The 23,687-nt window shown below is 32.0% G+C and overlaps 1 protein-coding gene across 1 annotated transcript in view; it reads right to left on the bottom strand.

Annotated features, from left to right (window-relative positions):
- The window catches only part of NBEA (neurobeachin), a 627,916-nt gene that overhangs the window by 392,351 nt on the left and 211,878 nt on the right, over positions 1–23,687 (bottom strand). The window contains exons 25-29 of the mRNA XM_060128644.1: positions 21,055–21,235; positions 18,827–18,957; positions 15,546–15,653; positions 11,543–11,711; positions 9,949–10,044 (exon numbers count right to left, since the gene is read on the bottom strand). Of these exons, the coding sequence (XP_059984627.1) occupies positions 9,949–10,044; positions 11,543–11,711; positions 15,546–15,653; positions 18,827–18,957; positions 21,055–21,235 (685 nt within the window). The remainder of the gene's footprint in view (positions 1–9,948; positions 10,045–11,542; positions 11,712–15,545; positions 15,654–18,826; positions 18,958–21,054; positions 21,236–23,687) is intronic.

The raw sequence follows: 23,687 nt of genomic DNA, 5'->3' as shown, positions 1-23,687 counted from the left end.
GTGACATTTCTATGGCAACAGGACAGAGAATGTAAACACAGAAACAAAATAAGAACTCTAACATCAACAAAATATCACAGTGGAATAGTTACTATCATGGGCTAACTTTTCTTAAAGAGTTTAATTGTCAAAAGGCATAAAGTCAAGTCTAGCACTTAGTCTAAATTTAGCTAATTTATAGATTTTGTCTACAGGCTTGGCTTTACCCTAACATGATGTCTCAGAATCTTTATTTATGATGTGTTTTACATTAAGAGCTACACAAAAATGTAAACTTTTCAAGTTGTATTGGTCTGAAATATAAGCATTTTGCTAGCAAACAAAATATCTAAGAAAATAAAATCTTTGGTTTGTGTCCACAAGGTGTCATATAAAAAGATTTTTTCTAGCAACTATACAATTTTTTGCTTTTCTATTCAACTGACTCTCAGTAGACAACTAAAATCTATAACTCAGTAGCTAGATACATGGAACTTCAACATAAATTTTGATCTCTTGATTATAAAACACAATTAAAAGTTTATTAAATTTGAATATTAAAATATTTTCAAATGCCTCATCAAAATATTTATACAGTAATAAAAATCTTAATTTTTTTTACTGTGAATGATAAAAGAATTATTTCAAGAGAGCAGTAATTTTGATATTTCAGTAAGAATTCTATTCGATATTTCAATAAGAATTCTATTCAAATACATAAGTTTTGTAAAGTTTATGATCTTATTCACCTAGAAATAAAAATAAACACCAATGAAAAATTTTATAACAGTAATTGCAAATAGAAAACAGGTCAATACTCAAAAAACCTACCTTAATTTCCCATTATGCATTTATAGAACACACTCTCAGATGATAGCACAAACTTCAGCTTAGATGAATTACATGTTTCCAGAACGCTTCTTTGTAACACTAAAGTACTTTTAGGATTTAACCCAAGTGACTTCAACAGAAGCTAAGCATGAGCAGCATAGAAAGTATAAATGATTGCACCTGTGCAGGTTATATTACTGACAGGAGACTTCCAACTTTTCAGTAGTTCTCCACAGTTTTTGTAGCAATAGGCCATGTCAGTACACAAAGGAGAAATATTACTAGCCTGAGTGATCTTAACCTTGTCAGAACAGGCAGTTGGGTGCCAGATGCCTCTTTTTCTTACTGTTTTTCATTGAACCTAATGAGTTCATCTAATGCATGTTCGGAAAAATATGGGGTTAAGTTCAACAAATGACATGATTTCTACATGCTGACCTCATTTAACACATTCCTTCCGCCAAAAATCTTGTTTTATGATAATTTATGAAGTGTTTCAATATTTCTTACCTATTAAATTACTCAAATTGCTATTTTCCAAACTACCTTAATAAGGAATAACATGAAAGGAACATATAGCTTCTTGTTAGTATAGCACTAAAAATTACATCAAGATTACTTATTTGCTTTTCAAATAGTAATACTAAGCAAACTATTCACATTAGAGTAATTTAAAATAAACATAAAGATCTGTATATAACTTGTATATCTTGTTTATATTAAATGCAAATTAGTTAAATTGCATAAAAATTAACCAAAACTCCAAAGAGAAAAGAAAATTACAGATCCCAACCACTCTATCGGGTATTCTCTCTACTTATCTTCAATTTCTACCTCTCATCCCTAGCTCTCGTCCTTTTATCTGCAGATCAGGATCTCCCACCCTAAAAGAACAACCTCTTACTCCCACCTCCCTTCAGGTACTTTGGGTATTTCTCCTTCCTTTCTGAAAAGGACATGTCATAAGAAAGATAATGGGAATGTAGTCAAATTGATAAAGGTTTCAATTCTGACTCCACAACTTACTAGTTTTCCATGTTATCTTGAACAAGTTAGTTACGCTTTGAAAGCTGCAAGGACCGCACTTGAAAAATATAGATCTTATGTGTGCTATGAGGATTAAGAAATGTATCAGGCTATCATCTGTAATGTACTTGCTTGATTTAGCTTCCCAAAGGCTTAGAAGATTTCCACAGACATCTCAAAATTAATACATCTAAAAATGGAAGTCTTGGTCATTCTCTTCAAATAATCTACCTCCGTTCTTGCTTGTTCTGACAAATGATTACTTATCATCTTGGTACTTCAGAGCAGACAGCTAGGTATTATCTTTGAAAACTTCTCATACCCTCATGCCCCAGATCCAATCTTTTACCATATCCTGTCAATTTTACTTCCAAAGTATGTCTAATTTATCTTCCTGTTTAATCTCTACTGCCGCTACACCTTAGTCCTAAGCAATAGCAGTTCTTACCTAGAAAGCAATAGTCTCTGATGGTTTATTCAGTTACCCTCAATGCCCCTCTAAATCTATTCCCTCATTGTACTCAGAATACTCTTGTAAAATTATAAACCAGAATACTCTTGTAAAATTGTATGATACTTGTAGCAGGCAGAATTATGCCCCTCTCTCCCAACGACATCCACGTCCTAATCTCCATAACCTGTGAATATTACCTTACATGGCAAAAAGGACATTAAATGGAAGGGCTTGGAGAAGAGACTAGCCTCGATTATCTAGGTCAGCTCAATCAAACTTCAAAGCAGAAAACCTTTCCTAGCTGTGCTCAGAGGAAGATATGACTACAGAAGAATAGCCCGAAAGATGCACAGTTCTTGGTTTTAAAAATGGAGGAATAAGAAACAAAGCCATAAGCCAAGAATATGAGTGGCCTCTGGAAGCTGGAAAAGGCAAGGAAAATGGATTCTCCTCAAGAGCCTCCAAAAAGGCATGCAGCCTTGAGGATGTCTTGATTTTAGCCTGGTGAAATCCATGTAAGACTTCTGATCTACAGAACTATAAAATAATAAATTTGTGTTGTTTTAGGCCAGTAAGTCTGTGGTATTTTGTTATGGCAGCAATGGAACACTAATATAACACTCCTCTGCTTAGTTTAAAAACCAAATCCTTAGTATAGTTTACAAGCCCTACATGATTTGGTTCCTGCTTACCTGTCTAAATTTATGGAATACTTCCATTTCACTTGATTCTTATGTTCCACCCACATACGTTCCCAAAATATGCCAAGGAATTTCTCTGAATACGTGGCTACCTTTTCAGAAATGTGCTTCCACTATCCCCAGTCTTTTTCCCAAACTAACTGACTTCATTGTTTGGTTCAAAGCTTAAATATCATTTCTATAAGGCGTTTCCCAACCCCCAAATTAAATTGTTTCTTCTTTTGTACCTTCTCATAATAATCTGTAATTTTATTTCTTAGAATACAACATAGCTTGCAATTATATATTTAAGTGTGTGGTTTCTAAAAGTCTATCTTCCTCACTAGAATGTTAGCTTCATAAACATAGGGACTTTGTGATCACTATTATGTATCTCCAGTACCTAGTATGTAATAGGAAACCATTCATTTATTCAGCAATGAATGAATAATGAATGAATCATAAGGTAAGTTGGAAAAAAGATCAAATTAGAAGATGAAAGAAAAAAGAGAGGAGGGAGGCTTTTGTTGGTACCCTTACTAATACTGAAAACAGACATTTATTTTAAAGAGTCGAAGTTTAAAAAAAATATTTGTTAGGGAAATCTGAGCATGATTTTCAGCTATAAATAAGATAAAATATATAGGATATTTGACATCAGTATTCAATAAGAATTCTATAAATATTATACAAATGACAGTGTAGAGTACTCGTAAAATAAATTATAATGTACCCATATAATGAATTACGAGTCCATTAAAAATGACTCCAAAAGATAAAAACAAATGTGCAAGCTGAAATCATAGTGTTTGATTATATGAATGTAGCAACTTATTTAATAAATGTTAGCTTTATTTCTAAGTATGCAATAAATAAAAACTGAGTGGTAAAAAAATTATTGGCATATCTTTCATTGTTCCCTTAATATATACTTCTAAGAGTAAAATTAGTAGAACAAGGATCACGGATATTTTTATTCTATGTAAAATGCACATTATTTATATTCTCACCCTTCAAAATTTTGCCCAATTTGAAAATTTTGGTACAGTTTTGTTTCAGTATAAATGTATTTGATTATGAGTAGATTTAAATAAATTTCCCTTATTTGTACTTACATTGACTTTCTCTTATTAACTGTTCAGCTATTTTTTACATTTTTCCATTACTGTGATATATTCTTTTAATTGATCTGTAAGAGTTCTTTATTTATTAAGGATTAACTTTTATCACTAAATGTAAATTTTTTCCTGTTTGCATTTTTTCTTTTAATTTTGTTAACATTTTCAGACATGCAGATAAATAAAACTTATTTAGTCATATCTTTACAACTTGATGTTATGATTTAAAACATCTTTTCTTATATTATATAAATATTAATTTTAATTTTCTTGAATTATGTTCAGTTTCCTTTTTTGCTTTAAATTTTAATACATGTGGAATTTATTTAGCCTGTTATATGGAATAAGGATATAAATTTATTTTTTTCAATTGGCTACCCCATTTGGTAATACCAATACCATTTGCCAAATAATACTTCCTCTTCCATTTGATTAGAAAAGTTATATTTATTATATATGAAATACTCATACAAATTCCTACCTATTTGTAGACTGTTTATGCCATATGTCTGTTCTCGTATAAGTGGCACAATATCTTAATTATTTTAATTCCTGTGAACATAATTCTTTTCCCTGACAATAAATTGCTAGAGGAAAACTAATACAACATATTTATTTGTAAGTTCACCTACATATTAACATTCTTCTTTTGAAACCTAATGTGGAAAATTAACACAAAGCTTCTACAGCTTCTAGGACAAGCTATGAATAAAAATTTCTTTTCTCTGTTTTAAGTATGTTTATTAATGAAATACATTTTATGGCTACCATCAATATTCAGCTTTTTAAAAATTGTTTAGCTTTCTCAATAACTTACCCATTTACTTAACAAATATTTACTGTATGTACTTCCAAGTGCCATGCTAGATATTAGGAATTACCTTCTTCAAGCACACATTCTAATAGACAAACAAATAAATAAATTGTATAAGTGCAAGAAGGGAAATAAAGAGGATGCCATGATAAGAAAATAAGGTGGTTGTGGGGTGGAAGCTCCTTAGCTAGAGTAGTCAGGGAAAGCCTCTGTGAGGAGGTGACCTTTAACCAGACACCTGAAGGATAAGCACTCTCCAATCATATAAAAAATAGGGAGAAGAGAGAGCCAAAAACTAGGAACAAAATACAAAGGTCACGAGGCAGGAAAGTGCTTGGCATGATTAAAGAACTAAAAGGTAGTTTCATTGTAGTGAGCAGATGCAGGAACCACATGAGATGAAGTTAGGAAGGTAGTGATATTTTACTCTAAATGTTATGAGAAATTTTTATGTCAAAAAGAGACATAATCTCATTTATATTTTAAAATAAACTGCGGCAAAACTATAAAAAATCAAATAAAGATCAGCAAGACAAGAGGCGAGGAAACCACTTTGGAGACGACTGTAATAATCCAGATAAGTTAGAACTAGAGTAGTCTTGCCACTATAAGTTAAGACATTTTAACTGTTTTGAAAACCATAGGAATCCCTTAGAAATTTTTAGAAAGAAAAATTATTATATTTGTTATATTATAAAATATTTATTAAATGAATGTATTATATTAAATATAAATTACATTTCGTTACTTTATTTTATGTAATAATGTTATTTTAAAACCTGTCATCAGTAACAGACTAAATCAGCAGTCCCCAACCATTTTTGGCACCAGGGACTGGTTTCGTGGAAGACAGTTTTTCCACGGAAGGTTGGTGGGGGGGATGGTTCAGGTGGTAATATGAGCGATGGGGAGTGATGGGGAGCGATGGGGAGCGATGGAGAGCGATGGGGAGCGGAGCTGCAGATGAAGCTTCACTCGCTCGCCTGCCGCCCACCTCACCTCCTGCTGTGTGGCCCAGTTCCTAACAGGCCACGGACCAGTACCGGTCTGTGGCCCGGGAGTTGGGGGCCCCTGGACTAAATGACTAGAGACAAGAAGTCCAAGGAAGAAACTACGCAATACTCCAAGGGCTGAAGGACTATCAAAGATTAAGAAGAGAGAGGCCAAAGAGCTAGTTCAGAATTTTTTAAAAGGCTCAATAACGAGGCGAAAAAAGGCAGTAAAATGTGAAGGAGTTGAAGAGTAGTCCAGATCAGTCTTCTCAAAACAGAAAATAAAAGCATAAAAGCTTGTATTATTTGACTCCATAGACATAAAATTAAATTTCAATGAATATAATCAGAACAAAGGTAAATTGGGAAAAAAAATACAAAAACTATCCATGTTGTTGACTGAAAGTGTGGGTATAGGTGATCAATCTAGACAAATGTTACTGTACTTGTAACTTTTTTCAGTACACATAAATAAACAAAAAGTTTTAAGCAAAGAGTGATTCCCCAAAAGAAATGCCTATATAAACATTTTGAGCAAATACTGGGAATATAAATATTTAAAGTTTATAATGTGATGAACTTTTGCTTGTTAACTTATCTAATCCAAGTAGAACTGGTAATACTACTACTCATGGGAATAACATATAGCTAGCCTATTTTTGTTTTATTTTAATAACACGCAGAGTGGAGAAAGCCGTGTCACAGAGTTATGTTGACAGAATGAGAACTCAGAGAGCTCAGAACATGTACTCATTTTATACTTTTACCCAAAATGAAACTAGAAATGCTATATCTTCAAAATATACCCTCAATGTTCATCAATACTCATTTCCAATAATTTATCCCATATAGTTATAATCAAACATAAATTATATTTCAATGAAAGAAATAGATTCCAGATCCATAAATTTTGTTTATACGTATCTCCTTTTAATGTAAAATAAAATACAAGACATTCTATCAAATACATAAAATGATAGGAGATAACTTTTCAAGATGAGCAAAATCAAGATCATTCTTAAGATAGAGATACTTCATTAATAACTATTATATAATAAATATTATTAAAATAATTTTTATTAAATTATGCAAGATATCATAGAAACTGTGTACTTCCAACATTCTAACTTTTATTTTTGTTCTTTCATCTTTTCTCACACTAAAAATACATGATGCAATCCTTTCCTGCTTGGAAGTACTAAGTTCATTAAACACAGTTTATATGTCTGACAAAGAGGCCAGTTCTACTAATTTTTTTTTTTTTTTTTGCGGTACGCGGGCCTCTCACTGCTGTGGCCTCTCCCGTTGCGGAGCACAGGCTCCGGACGCGCAGGCTCAGCAGCCATGGCTCACAGGCCCAGCCGCTCCACGGCATGTGGGATCTTCCTGGACCGGGGCCGAACCGTGTCCCCTGCATCGGCAGGCGGACTCTCAACCACTGCGCTACCAGGGAAGCCCAAGTTCTACTAATTTTTAAAGAGTGGAATGAAACTGGTTTCTTATCCTGTAAAAACACTAAGAATTGGCTTTGTATTTCCAACATCATCAACAGAACTTTTCCTCTCAATAACCACTGCATGACAGCATGCAGTAACAGTTACTTACTATCACCTTCCATATTATCATATAATTAAAAGAATAGAGGGGCTTCCCTGGTGGCGCCGTGGTTGAGAGTCCGCCTGCCGATGCAGAGGACACGGTTCGTGCCCTGGTCCGGGAAGATCTCACATGCCGCGGAGCGGCTGGGCCCGTGAGCCACGGCCGCTGAGCCTGCGCGTCCGGAGCGTGTGCTCCGCAACGGGAGAGGCCACAGCAGTGAGAGGCCCACGTATCGCAAAAAAAAAAAAAAAAAAAAAGAATAGAAAATTTACCACATCGGCTTTAAAGTAATTCAAAATTTTATTATACCACTAAGACCATTATGCAGTTCAGCTAAAATTGTTTCATAGTAAACTTTTCTTGATAAAGAAAGCAGTGCATAGATATTTTGATGCAGGCGCCTTAATCAGGTTAACTACTCCAGAGTATATTCTAGTCACTGCAGTTAACCTTTTGGAACACACTTCACACAAAACAAATTCCAGACCACACTCCAATCTAATCTAATCTAATTTAGTCTAATCCTTCTTAGTTTATCCAACTCAGAGTTAGATACCTTTGAAAACAATAAAGCTGAAAAGATTTTTTCCTTTATTTCATCATTATGTCCAAAGTTTGCACATTTATGAAAAATATCTGTCCATTCATCAAGTTGTAATAAGAAATACTTTGCTGCTTTATTTGTTCTATAAGTTGTTCTTCCATATCATTAGCCAATGTATGAAGTACACTGAACGGTGGTATCATCTGGAGCTCAAGGCCCTCTCTAAAATTACTCCGGTTATTGGCAGAATTCAGTTCCTTGCCGGCAAGTGCTCTCTGCTCCTACAAGGTGGTCTCAGGTCTTTGTTGCATGGTCACCTCCATCTCAGCAATGAAAAACTTCCTTTATTTCAGATCCCTCTCACACTTTGAGGCTCTCTCATTTCCTCTTCCAAACCAGCCAGAGAAAACTCTCTGCCTTTACAGGGTTAATGTGATTAGGTCAGAGCTACCTGTATAATCACCTTTTCTTAAAAGCAACTGTGCTAAAAAGATGCAAATCAAGTATCAAAGGAGAAGAAGAAAAAAGACAAGACTAAAAGACCCACAAAGCAATGAACCAACCCTTGAGTAGTTACAATGGATTGAATAACGTTCCCTCCAAATTCATGTCCCCCCAAAACCTGTGAATATGACCTTATTTGGAAATAGGGTCTTTGAAGATATAATCAAGTGAAAATGAGGTCAAACTGGATTAGAGAGGGGCCCATGTCCAATATGACTGGTATTCTTACAAAAAGAAGGAAATCTGGACACAGGCACAGAGAGAAGATGGTCATGTGAAGATGGAGACAGAGATTGGAGTTGATGCTCACACAAGCCAAGGAAAGCTGAGGATTGCCAGCACCCACCATAAGCCAGGAAGAAACAAGGAAGGATCCTCCCGTAGAGCCCTCAGGGAGAGCACGGCCCTGCTGACACTTTGATTTGGACTTCTAGCCTCCAAAACTATGAGAGAATACATTTCTGTTTTAAGCCAAAAAAAAAAAAAAAAAAAGAAGCAACTGTGCTAACATATATTAACCCTGTCACAATAGTAAAATCTATCATATTCACTGTCCCAGGAATTATGCAGGGTGTGTACACGGGAAAATCCTGGGGGGGGGGGCATAGTTTGGCTCACCTTTGTTCTGCACAGACTAATCTCATGTTAATCTTACCCAGAGACATCATTTTGGCTATTTTATTTTTCATCTCTAAGACTGAAAATTGGTTCTTTTACAAAAATCTTCCATTTTTCTTCACATTATGTTCACTTTTTCCTTTAAATTGAAAAACATCTTGAACATATTTATAATAGATGTTGGAATGCCCTTATCTGACGATTCTGCTATATCTATCCTTTCTGAATCTGTTTCTATTGACTGATTTTTTTCTTCTGCTTATGCATCACATTTTCTTGCTTCTTTGCACATTTAATGATTTTTTATTAGATGCTTAATGTTGAATTTTACATTGTTTGGTGAAGAATTTTTTTGTATTCCTTTAAAAAGAGTTGTAATTTTGTTCCGACAGAAAATTAAATAACTTATCAGTTTGATGCTTTCGAGGCTTGTTTTTCTCAACTTTTTTGTTGTCATTACATAGTAGCCTTCATTTTAGGGCTAATCTAGTCCCACTAATAAGACGTGACTCTTCTGCAATCTCCAGTGAATGCCACCACTGTGCATATTATTATACATATAATTAGGCAGCCTTAATTTGCAGATGATACTTAAAGAAATATAATGGAATATAAATATAAAAACTATATTTTGCTCTCAATAGCCAGGTATAAATACAACATATTATATCTTCTTGAAACCTGAGGTGTATGATTGTTTATAAACAATTAGATTATGGATGGTTATTGTATAACAATTTATGAAATTTAAGAATACCCAAACAGGTCAGGAGATGAGGTTAATATTACCTTTGTAAAATGAGTGGGCAAAGCTCTGCTCAGGAATTAACTTGGCAAGGAATCCATGGTTCAAACTTGGATGAGGGATAGATGGTATGACCACAACTGTGGAGAAAATTATGGAATCAAATTTGAGCCAGCATGTAACAACCTGCAACATGGTCCACTGAAGATCCAAGACAGTTCTATATCACTACAACATGCAAACATACTAGTAGTAAAGACCACATCTCTGGAGGAAGGAAAGAAGTTATGTATTTAAGAGAAAGGAAATAATATACTCGTTAAGTAGAGTAATTTTAGCAACATACACAACATACAACAAACAGAAGAAAATCAGAACTGGAAGGTTCACTAAAATATTGCTTGCTTTATACATATATGACTGTTATGCATGTATTAAAAATGAAGAAAGAGTTGATTAACATATGGAGTCTCAGGGTTTTAAATGGTCAAAAGACATAAACTGCAATGGTAGGATAACATTTAATTTGAAGAATAAAGTTAAAAGTAAAAGTATACTACAAAGAAATATCATGTTTACGTACTAAAAATAAATACAGCATGCAACAGCAAAGAATTATAGTTAAGTAGAATCTGTATTTCCACAACAGTGATAAAAAGTAAATGAGATATGATATGAATATGGAAAACAAAATGCAGAGATTTGACCACTAATTTCTACTCACTTTTAAAAATATTCATTTAATTTGTATATCATATGTATTTATTTAGGAAAGATAATTTCTATTACAAATTAATCCAGTGGTACATGAAATAACCACTGGGTTACTAAGGTCACACTGCAAACAACAGAGAGATGTAAACACCCGGCAAGAAATGCAATTGATAAAAGGCTCCCCATGATATTAAAATATTAGTTGCCAGAAAATGTGTTTATCATTTCCAAGCAGAGTAGATAAAGCTGATAATGCATGAACTCCTACAACATGAGCATCTTCTATAGATGAGAAAGACAACATGATCCAAAATGGTTCACTGATGTCTAGAAGTCTTTGATTTTAGTTGAAGCAACTTTGGTATAAAGTTTAGAATGTATGTTTGTTTATTATAAATCTCTGACAGAATATTTAGATACTGAAATAACTATACACAATGAATGAAAGAAAGGAAGAAAGAAAGAAAGAAAGAAAGAAAGAAAGAAAGAAAGAAAGAAAGAAAGAAAGAAAGAAGGAAAGAAAGAAGGAAAGAAAGAGGGATGCTATCTTTGATCTTGGGTATAAAGATTTACACTTTGGCTTATTGTTGATATTGAACTACTCTATAAGGACCTCCTACTTTCATATGTTTATAAAGTTTAAAATTATACATTTAAAATATATGAGTTATTTGCATATTAAACAGTAGTATAAATGATTTGTATTAATAAATAGAAAAATTAAAACCAAAACTCTCTGATAAAATGAAATATCATTCTACATTTTTGTGTAATTAAAGAATATTAAATCGGCATTTATATACCACCTACTTATAAATACTTGAGGTGATTATGAATAGAACCAGTTTAAATCTAGATGTAAAATGAAATAAAAAGGAGATAAATGATGATGAAAATTCAAATAATTAGACAAATATTAAGTACCTGTACTTGTTGGTGAATTTATTTCTTGTCTGATGTTTCTACCTGGCTGGCTTCCAGTTCTTGCAGTCTCTCGCTGGGGTTCTAAAATGTCACGATACTTGGAAACCATCAGAACCGAAATGAAGTAAACAACAGCTAGAGCTAAGAACTGTGCTTGCTTGCTATCATCCTGCATAAAATGAAAAGGCAGTGTTGACACTCAAAACTTTTGAAGTATAAGTTCTTAGAGTACAAGAAACTATTGTTGTTTCATCTTCTTTATGGAGGCAAAATATGACTTGCTAAGTATACACTGCTATTTAATAAGTATCATCTAAGTATAGATAAAAAACTCCATAAATATATCATCTGATTTACAGGTTGGAATGTAATTTCATAAAATGAGAATGTTAAGATTTTGCTGAATATGCCACAAAATTTTATTCTTTGTCCTCTCCACTACTAGTATCTACTACTTCCATAACAGAGAATGCATATTTATAAGATATGCAGATAGCACAAGCTTGAAAAGAATAATTTAACATCTGAATAAAAAAAAGACAAGAGTTTCAAATATACTTTCAAGTAACTGAAAAAAAATTAACAGAATAAAATTACAACTGGAATACATATACAATTCTAACATACCACTACCTGAGCAGGAAACAATATGAGTAAACTAGGGGAGGTGTAAAAATGGGGGAGCATGAAGCCTGAATTGTTTACAAGTTCAATATGAGCTAAAAGTGTGATATGGCAGCTTAAGAAAAAGCTAACACAATGCCTGACACATAACAGATAAAAAGAAGTAACAGCACCACTATTCTCCTCTGGAAAAATGAGGTTATTTTTCCAGTGCAGAATTGGGAGCCAGTATTTGAGGCTCCCAATTTCCAAAGCTCAATGACAAAATGAAATTTTTCCAGAGGAGAGCAGCAACGTGGTAAAAGGTCTGAAAAAGACTGACCAAGTTAGGACAAAGCGGTAATAGTTTTAAAAAAGCAGATTGCTGTCTAGTAGAGAAGATAACTTTAAAATAAGTATGCTTTGCAAAAATATAAAGAGCCATATAACCTTGAGAGCTCTATCCAAAAAGCCTAAATAATCATCATATAGGGAAAAATTGTTAATGGACAAATTTAAATGACCTCTAATACTATTTCCAGATTAGACTATATCCAAGTCATCATATATAGATGGTTATTAAGCCTTTTTTCTAAGCTAGGTTAAAAGTGATACTCAAGCCAAAACTGCAAGTAATTACCTTGGCCCATAGATAACATAGAAATAAGGAAAACAAACATGCATTAAAGTCTAGTAACGCCATAAACAGGCACTTTACATTACTACTTCATTTAGGTGCAATGTGAGCAAGATTCAAAATTTATGTGCATTTGTTAGAAAAAAAAGACAATGAGAAATATTTACTGACGATTTAATACTATGAAACAGAATTAGTACAGGTAACGCAGAAAATGACCAAACTCGATTAAATTTGTTCTGAAATATTATGAATTTAGTATTTCATACTCTGTGGGTAACAGACAGCTTTTACATATATAATTTTTCCTTAAAGACCTAATTTTTTATCTCATGTGGTTTTGAAATTAAGGCAACTAAAAATGACTATTGATTCGTAAAAATTTCAAAAGTTAAGGAGAAATCTTACTATAATTTCTACAATTGACTATAAAATATAGCAATTGTAAAACACTTCCAAATTTTGGAGATTATTTAAAATGAAAATAAAAGTGTACCTTAGAATTTACGAAGTATGGTGGTAAAAAAGAGAGTGCTTTGCAAAGATCTACCTTGGGATTCTGACTCGACCTCACACTAGCTGTGTGATCTTAATGTTTTTGAGTCTTAGCTTTCTCTTAACCTTTTACTGAAAGCTGAGGTAATATATACTAAGTGTCTGATACACAGTATAAACTCAATGAACACAAATTATGTTACCTCCCTGATGTTTGGAAGGTACACCTGGGAACACTAATTCCCTTCCTTCAGGAAGAAAGATAATAAGCACCACTGTTGGGTTATCCAGTATAGTTACAAAACATCTATAGATACTAGAAAAATTATGATAATCCACCACAATAACCTGATTCAGAATTTACTAACAATTTAAATGCAATGTCACACTTAACATAAACCCCTTCTATGTTAGGTTCGAATGGGTCTCTTGGAGATGAAGATATACTCCATGTTTAAATCATCTGTCATTAAAAAAAATTCTTTCCACAACATGTTTTTTTCAGGATGAATAATTCGCATTTCTAAATGGTTAAACTGTTAGTGAGTAATTTTTTTTCCAAGTCCAAATTCAAGTCCAGATTATAGAGTTTCTCACAGCATGATTTTTATACTATTATATGTTTTATCTCCTATTTTTAAAAATTCCTTTATTTTTTATTAACTATAAAAGCAATACAGGTTTACTACACAAAATATGGAAATACAAAAAAAGTACAAAATAAAAACTGTTTACCTAGAGATAATCACTGGTAGCACTTGGGTACTTTTTTCCAGACTTTTTAAAAAAAGGTGAACATGTGCATGTATGTACACTTGGCATACAAATGCAATATTTGCATAGTATAAGTATTTTTGCATACTGCTGCTTTCCCTTAAAATATATCATGAGCATTTTATATGTCACTAAGTTTCCCTCAAAAATATGATGTTAATAGCTGCACAGTTTCTTGTTAAATGAATATACTATGATTTATTAAGCTCTATATTGGATATTTACAATGTTATCAATTTTCCTGAAGGCAACTCTGATGAGCACATGGGCTTAAATAGCTTAAGGAGAACCACTGGGTAATAGCATCAATATTTATAAGAGTTTTAACACATGTTGGTAAAGAGCTTTCCAAAAAGTTTATTCAACTTCTATTCCTACCAGTGATAAGTCATAGAGCATGTTTCAATGCATCCTTGTAATGACAGGTACTATTATTTAAATTTTTTAGTTTATTTAATGGTAAAATATTTATCTCACTCTTGTTTTAAATTTGCATTTCTTTGACTGCTGGTTATACTGACTTTTAAATCATATGTTTGTTACCTTATTTTCATATTTTACATCCATTGCTTATTTTTCTGTTGGTATGGTTGTAATTTTCTTAGTGATTTATAAGCACTGACGTATATTAAAGAGTGAGAATTTTTCTATCATATATTCCTACCATGCAGTATTATGCTGTATGACTTAAATATATTTTAACCACTTTCTCAAGTACAAAGTACTCTATCCAATTTATTATTAAATGTAAATTTAAAACATAAACTTCCTTCTATGTTTCATAAATCATCAATTAAAATAAGAAAAACAGAATCCAAAATGGTTGATAAACAGCAACTATACTAAGGAGTACTGCCAATATTGCATCTGCTGTGAAATGCTGTGTATGTTTCTACACAATTTGTGGAAAGGCCAATCTTATCTATCCTTACTTTGGATAAGTGATCATATAATTGGAGGGTTCCATGAAACCGTTTCCTTAAGCTATCTTTTCAATAAGCTTTATTAAGCAACCTTTCTAACTCAAATTCCCATTGATATCTATATTTTAAAATGCAGATTCTTATCTCAAAAGTAATTGCCCCCAAATGTAACTGCCAATAACACCTTAATGAATTAATCCCTTTTATCCATAATACAAGGAACATTGATATTAGCAAAATATTCAGTACCTAGAGATGGAGCAAGGAATACTAAAAGACAGGAATAGGTGATTCAAGATAAAGTCAAGTATAATTTTCAAAGTTATCCCTATTCTTAGTATCCATACAAAAATTAAATAAAAATTTAACATCATTAAAAAAATAACATATCAATAAGCTTTCAGAGAAAGCTAAGCTCATCCATTTTACAAACAGAAGCATGTTATATATCTACAATCCCTGACACTAGGACATTTAGTTTTAATATGCAGCTTTCTTATAAAATTTAAATTATTTTACACAAAGGACAGTGGAAAGTTTTTTCCTGGGAAATCAAGCAGGCATAACTTACCACATCCCGAAAGACAACTGCACGAAGGCGATTGATATCAACATCCTGAAGAAGTCTATCAGGATCCTTAATCGGAGAAAGGTTACCTGGAACATTCTCTAGTGGAGTCTTAAAAAAAAAGAGAGAATTGTGAAAAAATAGTATAATACAGAAACTTATATAGCAGTATAATTTCTAAAACCTTTAATTTAGTCATTAAACTGGCCACATTCTTTACCTCCTCCCTTCATTGAACAACATTTATTGACAACAATATGCTATTACAAGGCACTTTTTCTGTTCTCTTCTACTCTTGTCATGGTTTCGCTTACTAGTGTTCTTATTCTTTATCAGCATAGCTACCACTATAGACAAAGAAAGGCTAGAAGATTATGGCATAAAAAATATTAATCTTATACTCTGGGCTCAAATCTCTGCTGTGTGACCTCAAGCTTGTTAGTAAATTTTTCTGAGCCTCACATTCCCTACCTCCAGTTAATAAGTCTCTTTAAGTCATCGCGTTCATTTATCCATCATGCTTTTATAATGTATGAAATTATTACGTTACATTATTACATGAGATTTCATATGTGAAAGCATTTCATGATCTACAAAATGTTAGAAAGGTGAGCAAAAAAAAAAAAAAACTTTAGTCGTGGCGTTAATATTAAAGCTGAAAGACATTAAAGATCATTACCACCAAAATTCTTTTTATAGCTGAAGACACAAAAATCCACACATTTTAGGTAACACGTCACATAACAAACTTGCAAGACAACAAAGATCCCTGAAACTCAATCTAGTACTTTTTCACTTACATAATATGTTAAGAATTGTGTGGATTAGATTATATATGTAAAGTACCAAATACAATTCCTGCATATAAAGTAACCTGTTACTCTAACTAATTAATAATAAATAAGTCTCCTTCTGTTTCTCTGTAAACCTGAATTATTCTATTTCACTCTTAAGATGATTGACTCCTTTGCAGCACAGAATAGTGAAAAGAGTATGGTATTTGAAGGTTGATAATTATTTGGCTTCCATTACAATTCCAAGACTAACCAGCCATATAACCTTAGGTGAGATACTTAACCTCTCAGAACCTCAGCTTTAGTATGTAAAAATAGGTTAATAATCTTTATCAGAGAAAGATTAAAGAAATAATATACTGTTCATAGCATAAATGGAAACTCTGTATATATTTTAATTTATATACTATTTTACAGTTTACAAAGTACTTCTATGTCCATAATCTAATTCGAGACGTTTTTATAGGAAAAGCTTGTATTACTGCTCCTTTTTAGAAAGTATAAAAAATGAGGTGCAAAGAAACCATGTGGCTAATACAAGTTCACTCAGGTTAGTAACACACCAAAATTAACTAAGGTTTACTTACTCAAGTGTCACATTAAAAATGAATAAAAATAGGGAAGAAAAAAGAAAAAAACAACTCTCCATTGATTCTCTATTCTGAAACGTGTTTTCTTACCAAGTCAACTTTTCCCTAATATTTCTATATCCATCACTTATAATCCACCTTTCATTGCCAAGGTTCTTGCTAGAGAGACACTGACTAGCTCAACTAAATTACTATGGATTTCCCTCTCACTGCGCTTTTTTGTCCATGTTCTACAATCAGTGTACTACTTGGCTTGACAAGCTTGAAATGTTCCCTATTATCTTCTGAATTAAGTAGACACCTTTAAGATCTAAGCTCTCAAAAATACTAACTTATTTATTCATTTCATGATATATATATTGAATGGCTAACTGCTAGAGAGAGGAAGGAAATTAGTATTAATTGAATGTTCACTGCATTTCTGGAATTACTAAGTACTTTAACGCATTATTGCTTTTTATTTAATTCATACAAACACCTTATACATTAAGATATATATATTCATTTTAAAGACTGGAAAACTGTCTTTCAGTTTTTAAAATGAAAAACTGAGGCACAAGAGACTAAGGAATGTGTCTTGGTTCATAAAACCAGTAAGTGGTAGAGCCAGGATACAAACTCAGAACTGTTTGATTCTAGAGTTTGTGCTGTGCGATATACGCTCTGTAACTACAAAGATGTATAAGATACGAACATGCCCTCAAGTAACATACAGTCTCCTGTGCCTACACAAATAACATGAAGCATGACTGCTGATATGTTTCTAGTTAATTTTCTAAGCAATGAAGGGCTTTGTGGAGACTTGTCAGCAATAAAATAATATATGGTCTAATTATTTTAGGAATGTGTCTCTAGCAGTAGTGAAAAAGAAAGACGCTACACTACAGATAAACTAAATGTGTGGCTGTTCTGCCTGAAAACTGCAAAAGTTTGAAGCCACAGAACTTTTTAAATGAATTAAACTTTTACTTCATGCCTTCATTTATTGAGCCTTCATTGTTTCAGTATCAAACATCTAATTACAAGTACCGTGAGTGACAAGAGACATTCCAGGTTTTATGAAAATATCAAACAGAGGAACTTCCCCTAGACTGGGTTGGCAGTGAAGGTATTAGAAAACATTTTCCTCAGAGAGTTGAACTTAAGCTAAAGCCAAGAGTGGAACAGAGTCACTGGGGTGAAAAATAAGGATGGACATTTCAAGAAAGGGGAAGCTATGTGTAAGTCTAAAGGTTAAAACAAATTCTGATGAACTGCATGAAGTCTACAGTGTGACTAAAATAAAATAGTAATAAATAAATAAGACAAAACAGTAAAAGCAAGGGTAAGGGATTCCAAGTTGTAGCTGAAGTAAGCAACAGTCAAGCATGCAGGACCTTAAGTCATATTACTGAAAGTCTGAAGTGATGCAAATGGTCAGTTGAACATACAATAGATAGAGCTAATTTAGAATGAGAATCACTGCTGCATTCCGAAATACTGTACACCATTCATTCATTTCATGGGCATTCAATATATTTTTGTTGACTATCATGGGAATCCTATCCCCAAAAGCATATCCATTTAAAAAGCGCATTATTCATATACAGAACTCTGTGAAAATATATGTAACTATTAAAAATAGTAATAATTAAGAATTTTTCAGTGCTATGAACTGATATAATCCTTCCTTATAAGAACCCTACGAGGTAGAAATTATTAGTATCTTCACTGAGTAACCAAAAATTACCAGTCTCAGAGAGGTTAAGTAATCTTGATAATACAATTCTGAAGAAGAGAAGCCAGGACCAGAGCCTCCATCTGCCTGATTATCAAGCAATACCATGTCACTTTGTTCTCATGAACTTAAAAAAAAATTTTTTAAGGTACATTGTATTTAACATAGAAGATGCTTAATTACCTTGGAAGCTGCTGAGGCAGTCACACCTTGGGGAGCTTCTTGAGGTTTACTGCTTGCATGTGAAGGTTTGTTCCCCCTGTCTCTCTGTCTCTGCCGACATTCTAAACAGTTTCTCACAGCAACACAGCAAACTATTTTAAAAAATGAAAGCATATTATTGATGTAAATTGCTGACTTTGACGTGTTTTAAAAAATTGCTTGGTTCTATTTTTTCTTTCTTTCCACTTTCTCCATCCCATTATTATTCTTAAAATCAACCAGATCAATAAATATTGTTTTAAATTAGGAAACACAGTAATGAAAAGTATACATAAAACATTCATGTAGTTAAAAAATAAAAACAAATTACCCATAAACTACCAACCAGCTGAAGAAACAGAATACTACAGGGTCTTTGAAGCTCCCAATATATCCTTCCTTATTCTATCCCCTTCCAACCTTCAAAATTCTGAAATTTATGGATCAATTAAAATTTTTAAAAAACTTATTCATATTTGATGATTTTTTAAATAATAAGTCTCCTGCCCTTAAGTTGACTATCTTGATGACTATATAGAGCACAAATCCCCATTTCAGGCAATAACAGGGTACATCCATATAGTCAAGCCTCACAAGTCCCAATATCTACCTGTTTTCATGGTGGGAACATCAACCTTTGTCAACAAGCATTCAAGAAGTACATTCTGTCTATTCACTTACTTATTTTAAGAAGCAGTAAAGCATAGTAATAAACAGTACAGATTTTGGAATCAGGCCACCTAAGTTTGAATCCTGGCTCTGCCACTTATGGGCTGTGTGATCTTGGGCCAGCTGCTTAAACTATCTGTGCCTCAGTCTCCTCATGGTAAAATAAGCATAAACACAGTAACTTCCTTAGAGGACTGTTATGAGGACTAACTGAATCAATATATGAAAAGTGCTTAGAACAGTAAACAGCACATACATATAATTGTTTGCTTCATTATTATTTACTTATAAAACTTTCCTGTGGATGATAAAAAAAACAAATCTGCTAAGAATTATTAGGATAAAAATGAAATCAGCAGTAAAGCTTTGGAATATATTCAGAAATGAAAGTTCAGAATAACCAAATAAATGCACTTTTCAAGATATCCAGGCATTTAAAAAAATATTTCTCTTTCTAACAAAGTTCAATCTGTAAGCTATTGTTAAATATCAATGGAAATGTCCATGATGGCCCACAGTAATTATTCCACACCTCTTGGCTGACAGAGAGATCTCTATGTGGTCAATCTTTCCGTTATAATGGAGATGAAATGACTCCTCTCAGGAAAATACAAAAATACAAAACAACATTAAAAAGTACATTTATTCCACCATTCTTAAATCAAGTTCTTATTCCGTCCTTGGATTAGAAACAACTTCTCCCCTGCAACTATATATATATATTTTTTTACATAATTTTAAAAATTATGGATAAAAAGAATACATATCAAGAATGTCCTCCCTATCAAATACCTTACTTTCTCATGTCCTCCCTGTTCACACTTGAAGGCAAGTATGAAAATAGTAGCCATTTTGGTCTGAAAACAGTAGTTGTCTGGTCCCCTGTAAAGACTAAATAATATAAATAATTTTTCCCTTTAAAAAACGTAAGAGATGTAAGAATGATTCCTGCCTAAGGAGCTGGTCTAAATTTACTAAGAGTTTTCAGGACTAAATTTTATTTGTAACACAAGATAGCAGCAAAAAAAATCATAGGTATAGTAATGTTTATTAGTGTTAATGTTTATTACTGTTATTAGGTACACTAATGTTTATTAATATTAACTGTGCATTCTGAGAAACAGTGAGATTGGCATGGTCAATTTTATCCTTTAGCATTAAATGTATAAAACTAGTTGTTGGTTTTCTGATACATTTGTGGGCCCAGGACAACTACCCTGTATTAGTTTACCAAAAATAAGGATTCATAAATATATTTACATTAAAATCACTTCAGTGAAAAAGGTTATTGTCCAACTGATTCTGAAAAAACTCAAAATATATTTGACTTTATTTCAAATTAGAATCCATTAAAGATCAATTCCATGAAATCTCCAAAGTGAAGATATTATAATTTTTTAATTTAGTAATTCTGAAGAATTACAAAATAATCTTTACATTACATAATCATCAAATTGTATCATTAGTACTTTATGTATCACAGAGTATCAAAAAGTAATCTGTAATTATTTAACATGCACAGTTATTCTTAACAGACTTACCTAGCCTTAGGCACTGTCGCATTAAACCACCAGAAGACATGTTTTTTTCAGCTTCAATCTCACTAAAATTTAGAGAGCTGGCAAATACAAGTACATCAACCATTGCCATCAATCGACTGAGGAAAGTTACTGCTGTCTCAGCTGACATGCCTTGTGTCACTTCAATATTTTCCAATTCCGTCTTTAAAAAAGTAGAAGATTTAAATCTTGCTTAAAATTTGGAAATATAATACATGTACATACATACTGCAGGTTAACAGTAGTTTAGTTATTTTGTAAACAAAACAAGTTATAAATCATAAACTAATTCCATATATCATAAGAGCTAGTTATCAAATTTAATTAGCTTACCTATGAATTATCTTTAAATAAAGGAAAAAATCTATTTTTAAAATCAATGTTAGATTTCAATATCATTACTTGTAAAAACTACATTCCAAACTTAAGATCATTTCATAAAGATATTTAGAAGTAATCACATGTATATATTTATACTAGTTTTGTTCTACTTTATTAGTTAACAAAGACATAAAACTCATATTTCTTTCCTAAAATCCTCATTCTCATTTATAAAAATATATGTGCTAATTTTTCTTTCCTATAAATGTATGATGAGCAATAGGAAAGATATGTGGCACTTTCATTTGACATCAAAGGGAGACAACTGTCAAATTATGACACTTTCTTATCCATTTCAGAATAAAGTGAAACCACTAGGTATCTTGTATGAACAATAAAAATCTAGGGTAAAAATACTCAAGATCATTAATTCCTCTACTGATATTAATTTGTGACACTAGCAATAAGAAGAATCAGTAGCATTCTAGACTGGTGAAGCTGTACTTTCACTACACTATTGTCTATGGTAAAATATAATTTCCTGCTTTGAAAGGGAATGGTACAAAGCATTGTGTTTCATAAGATGTATAACTCTGTATTTTGTAAGCAATAGCACCATCTCTTTTTTCATTGTGCATTACATAACATTTTAATTATTTTGGTTCATTATGACTAGACCTCATTTTCTCAGTGCCTCAAAATCAGAGAAGAGTAAGGAATGCTTTATAAATAAAAAATACTACTGTTTAAATTTTCTGAAAATGGGCACACTAGCCATATGGATTAACCTTACTTCTGCACCAAATGATAAATTCAACTACAAGGTAAGCATATATCATAGGTATCTGCTCCTATTTAATGCTCCATTTGACATTATTTATACCCATCATTCTACCTAGACATATCCCTACTCACGTTAACATGGAAATGTCAGCAGGAAACACTGATTAAAAAACGACCTCTTAAACACTTCTTGTGTACAACATGGGTAAGAAAAGAGACAGCTGGCTACTGCAAGCACTTTTATAACTAAACGATTATAAATGGAGTATAAAATGTAACAACCTTTCTCCCTTCTATTTAACATCAAAATAGAGTTAAAATCATTCTAAGAGGAGCTTGTAAATAGACAAAAAAAAATTTTTCAATTGTTGATTTACAACATTATGCCAATTCGGTATCCATGACCTAAAGAAATAATTAATTCATTACTTGGATTTTTTAAATAAAGATTCCTCATTTGCTAGCACTTCACTGATATACAGCATCATTTCATAGCATGAATTAAAAATCGGTGACCACAACACAATTGTTTATAATAAAAGTTTAAAAATTAATTTTATATAAAACCTCCTTTTAAAAGATCAGTTATCAATATAAGTGTTTTATAATGGAATGGAAGATCTGACCACTGCTTAGGTCCATTAAGCATTCTGAAAACTTTTCAAAATATTAGAATTTTAGGATATCTATAGATGTATTCTCAAAGAAATTCATCATTTTGAATTACTAAAATTACGGGACCTCTAACTCATTTTATGAGTTAATGATCTTATTTTGAAGTATTTTGCAGTGTACAAGGCTTAAGCTTCAAAATGTTTTCATTTTTAAATGAGTAAATTATAAACAGAAATTATAAACAGAATTATTAATCGTCCATGAAATTTGCCACTGTTATTTTTGACTAAACAAAATAAAATTTTAAACTAAAAAGCATTCTTAACCAATAACCTAAAAGGGAGTTCTTATTAATTCTATATAATAGTAATTTATAAATATGATGAAATGTTATATAAACATCATGGCATAGGTTTAAAAATAAAGATCACCCACATATGATTATTATTAAATCTTAACACATATTCCAACCAATTTCCTTTCTTTGGAACCAGTTAAAATCTGATTGTACATATGACTGAAATATTATTGTATTCATTATATTCTGATAGTTTAGTCTAAAGATTAGTGTGAATAATAAAATAGTAGTTCATCAGTACACTGAGAAAATAATCCTTCTAATGAATCTTTTAAATATACCAAAGATATGCCTAATGTTAGATGGTATGGAAACTCAAAATATAACCAAGTCAAAAATTTCATAAATAAGCAAAAATAAAATTTAAAACTGAAAACCTGAAAATTACTGAAGTAATACTAACCTTAGAACCCTGGACATGCATTAGACAAAACAGACAACAGACCAAAAAAGTACAAGAAAAGCAAATTATTAAAATTAAATGAAAATACAATGTAAAATTGAAACACAAAATAATATATTAAAATTATATTTGATT

Source organism: Lagenorhynchus albirostris, chromosome 18 (assembly GCF_949774975.1).
Source record: "Lagenorhynchus albirostris chromosome 18, mLagAlb1.1, whole genome shotgun sequence".
NCBI lineage: Eukaryota > Metazoa > Chordata > Mammalia > Artiodactyla > Delphinidae > Lagenorhynchus > Lagenorhynchus albirostris.
The sequence above is the reverse complement of the archived record's forward strand: the minus strand, read 5'-3'. Positions and strand labels throughout refer to the sequence as shown.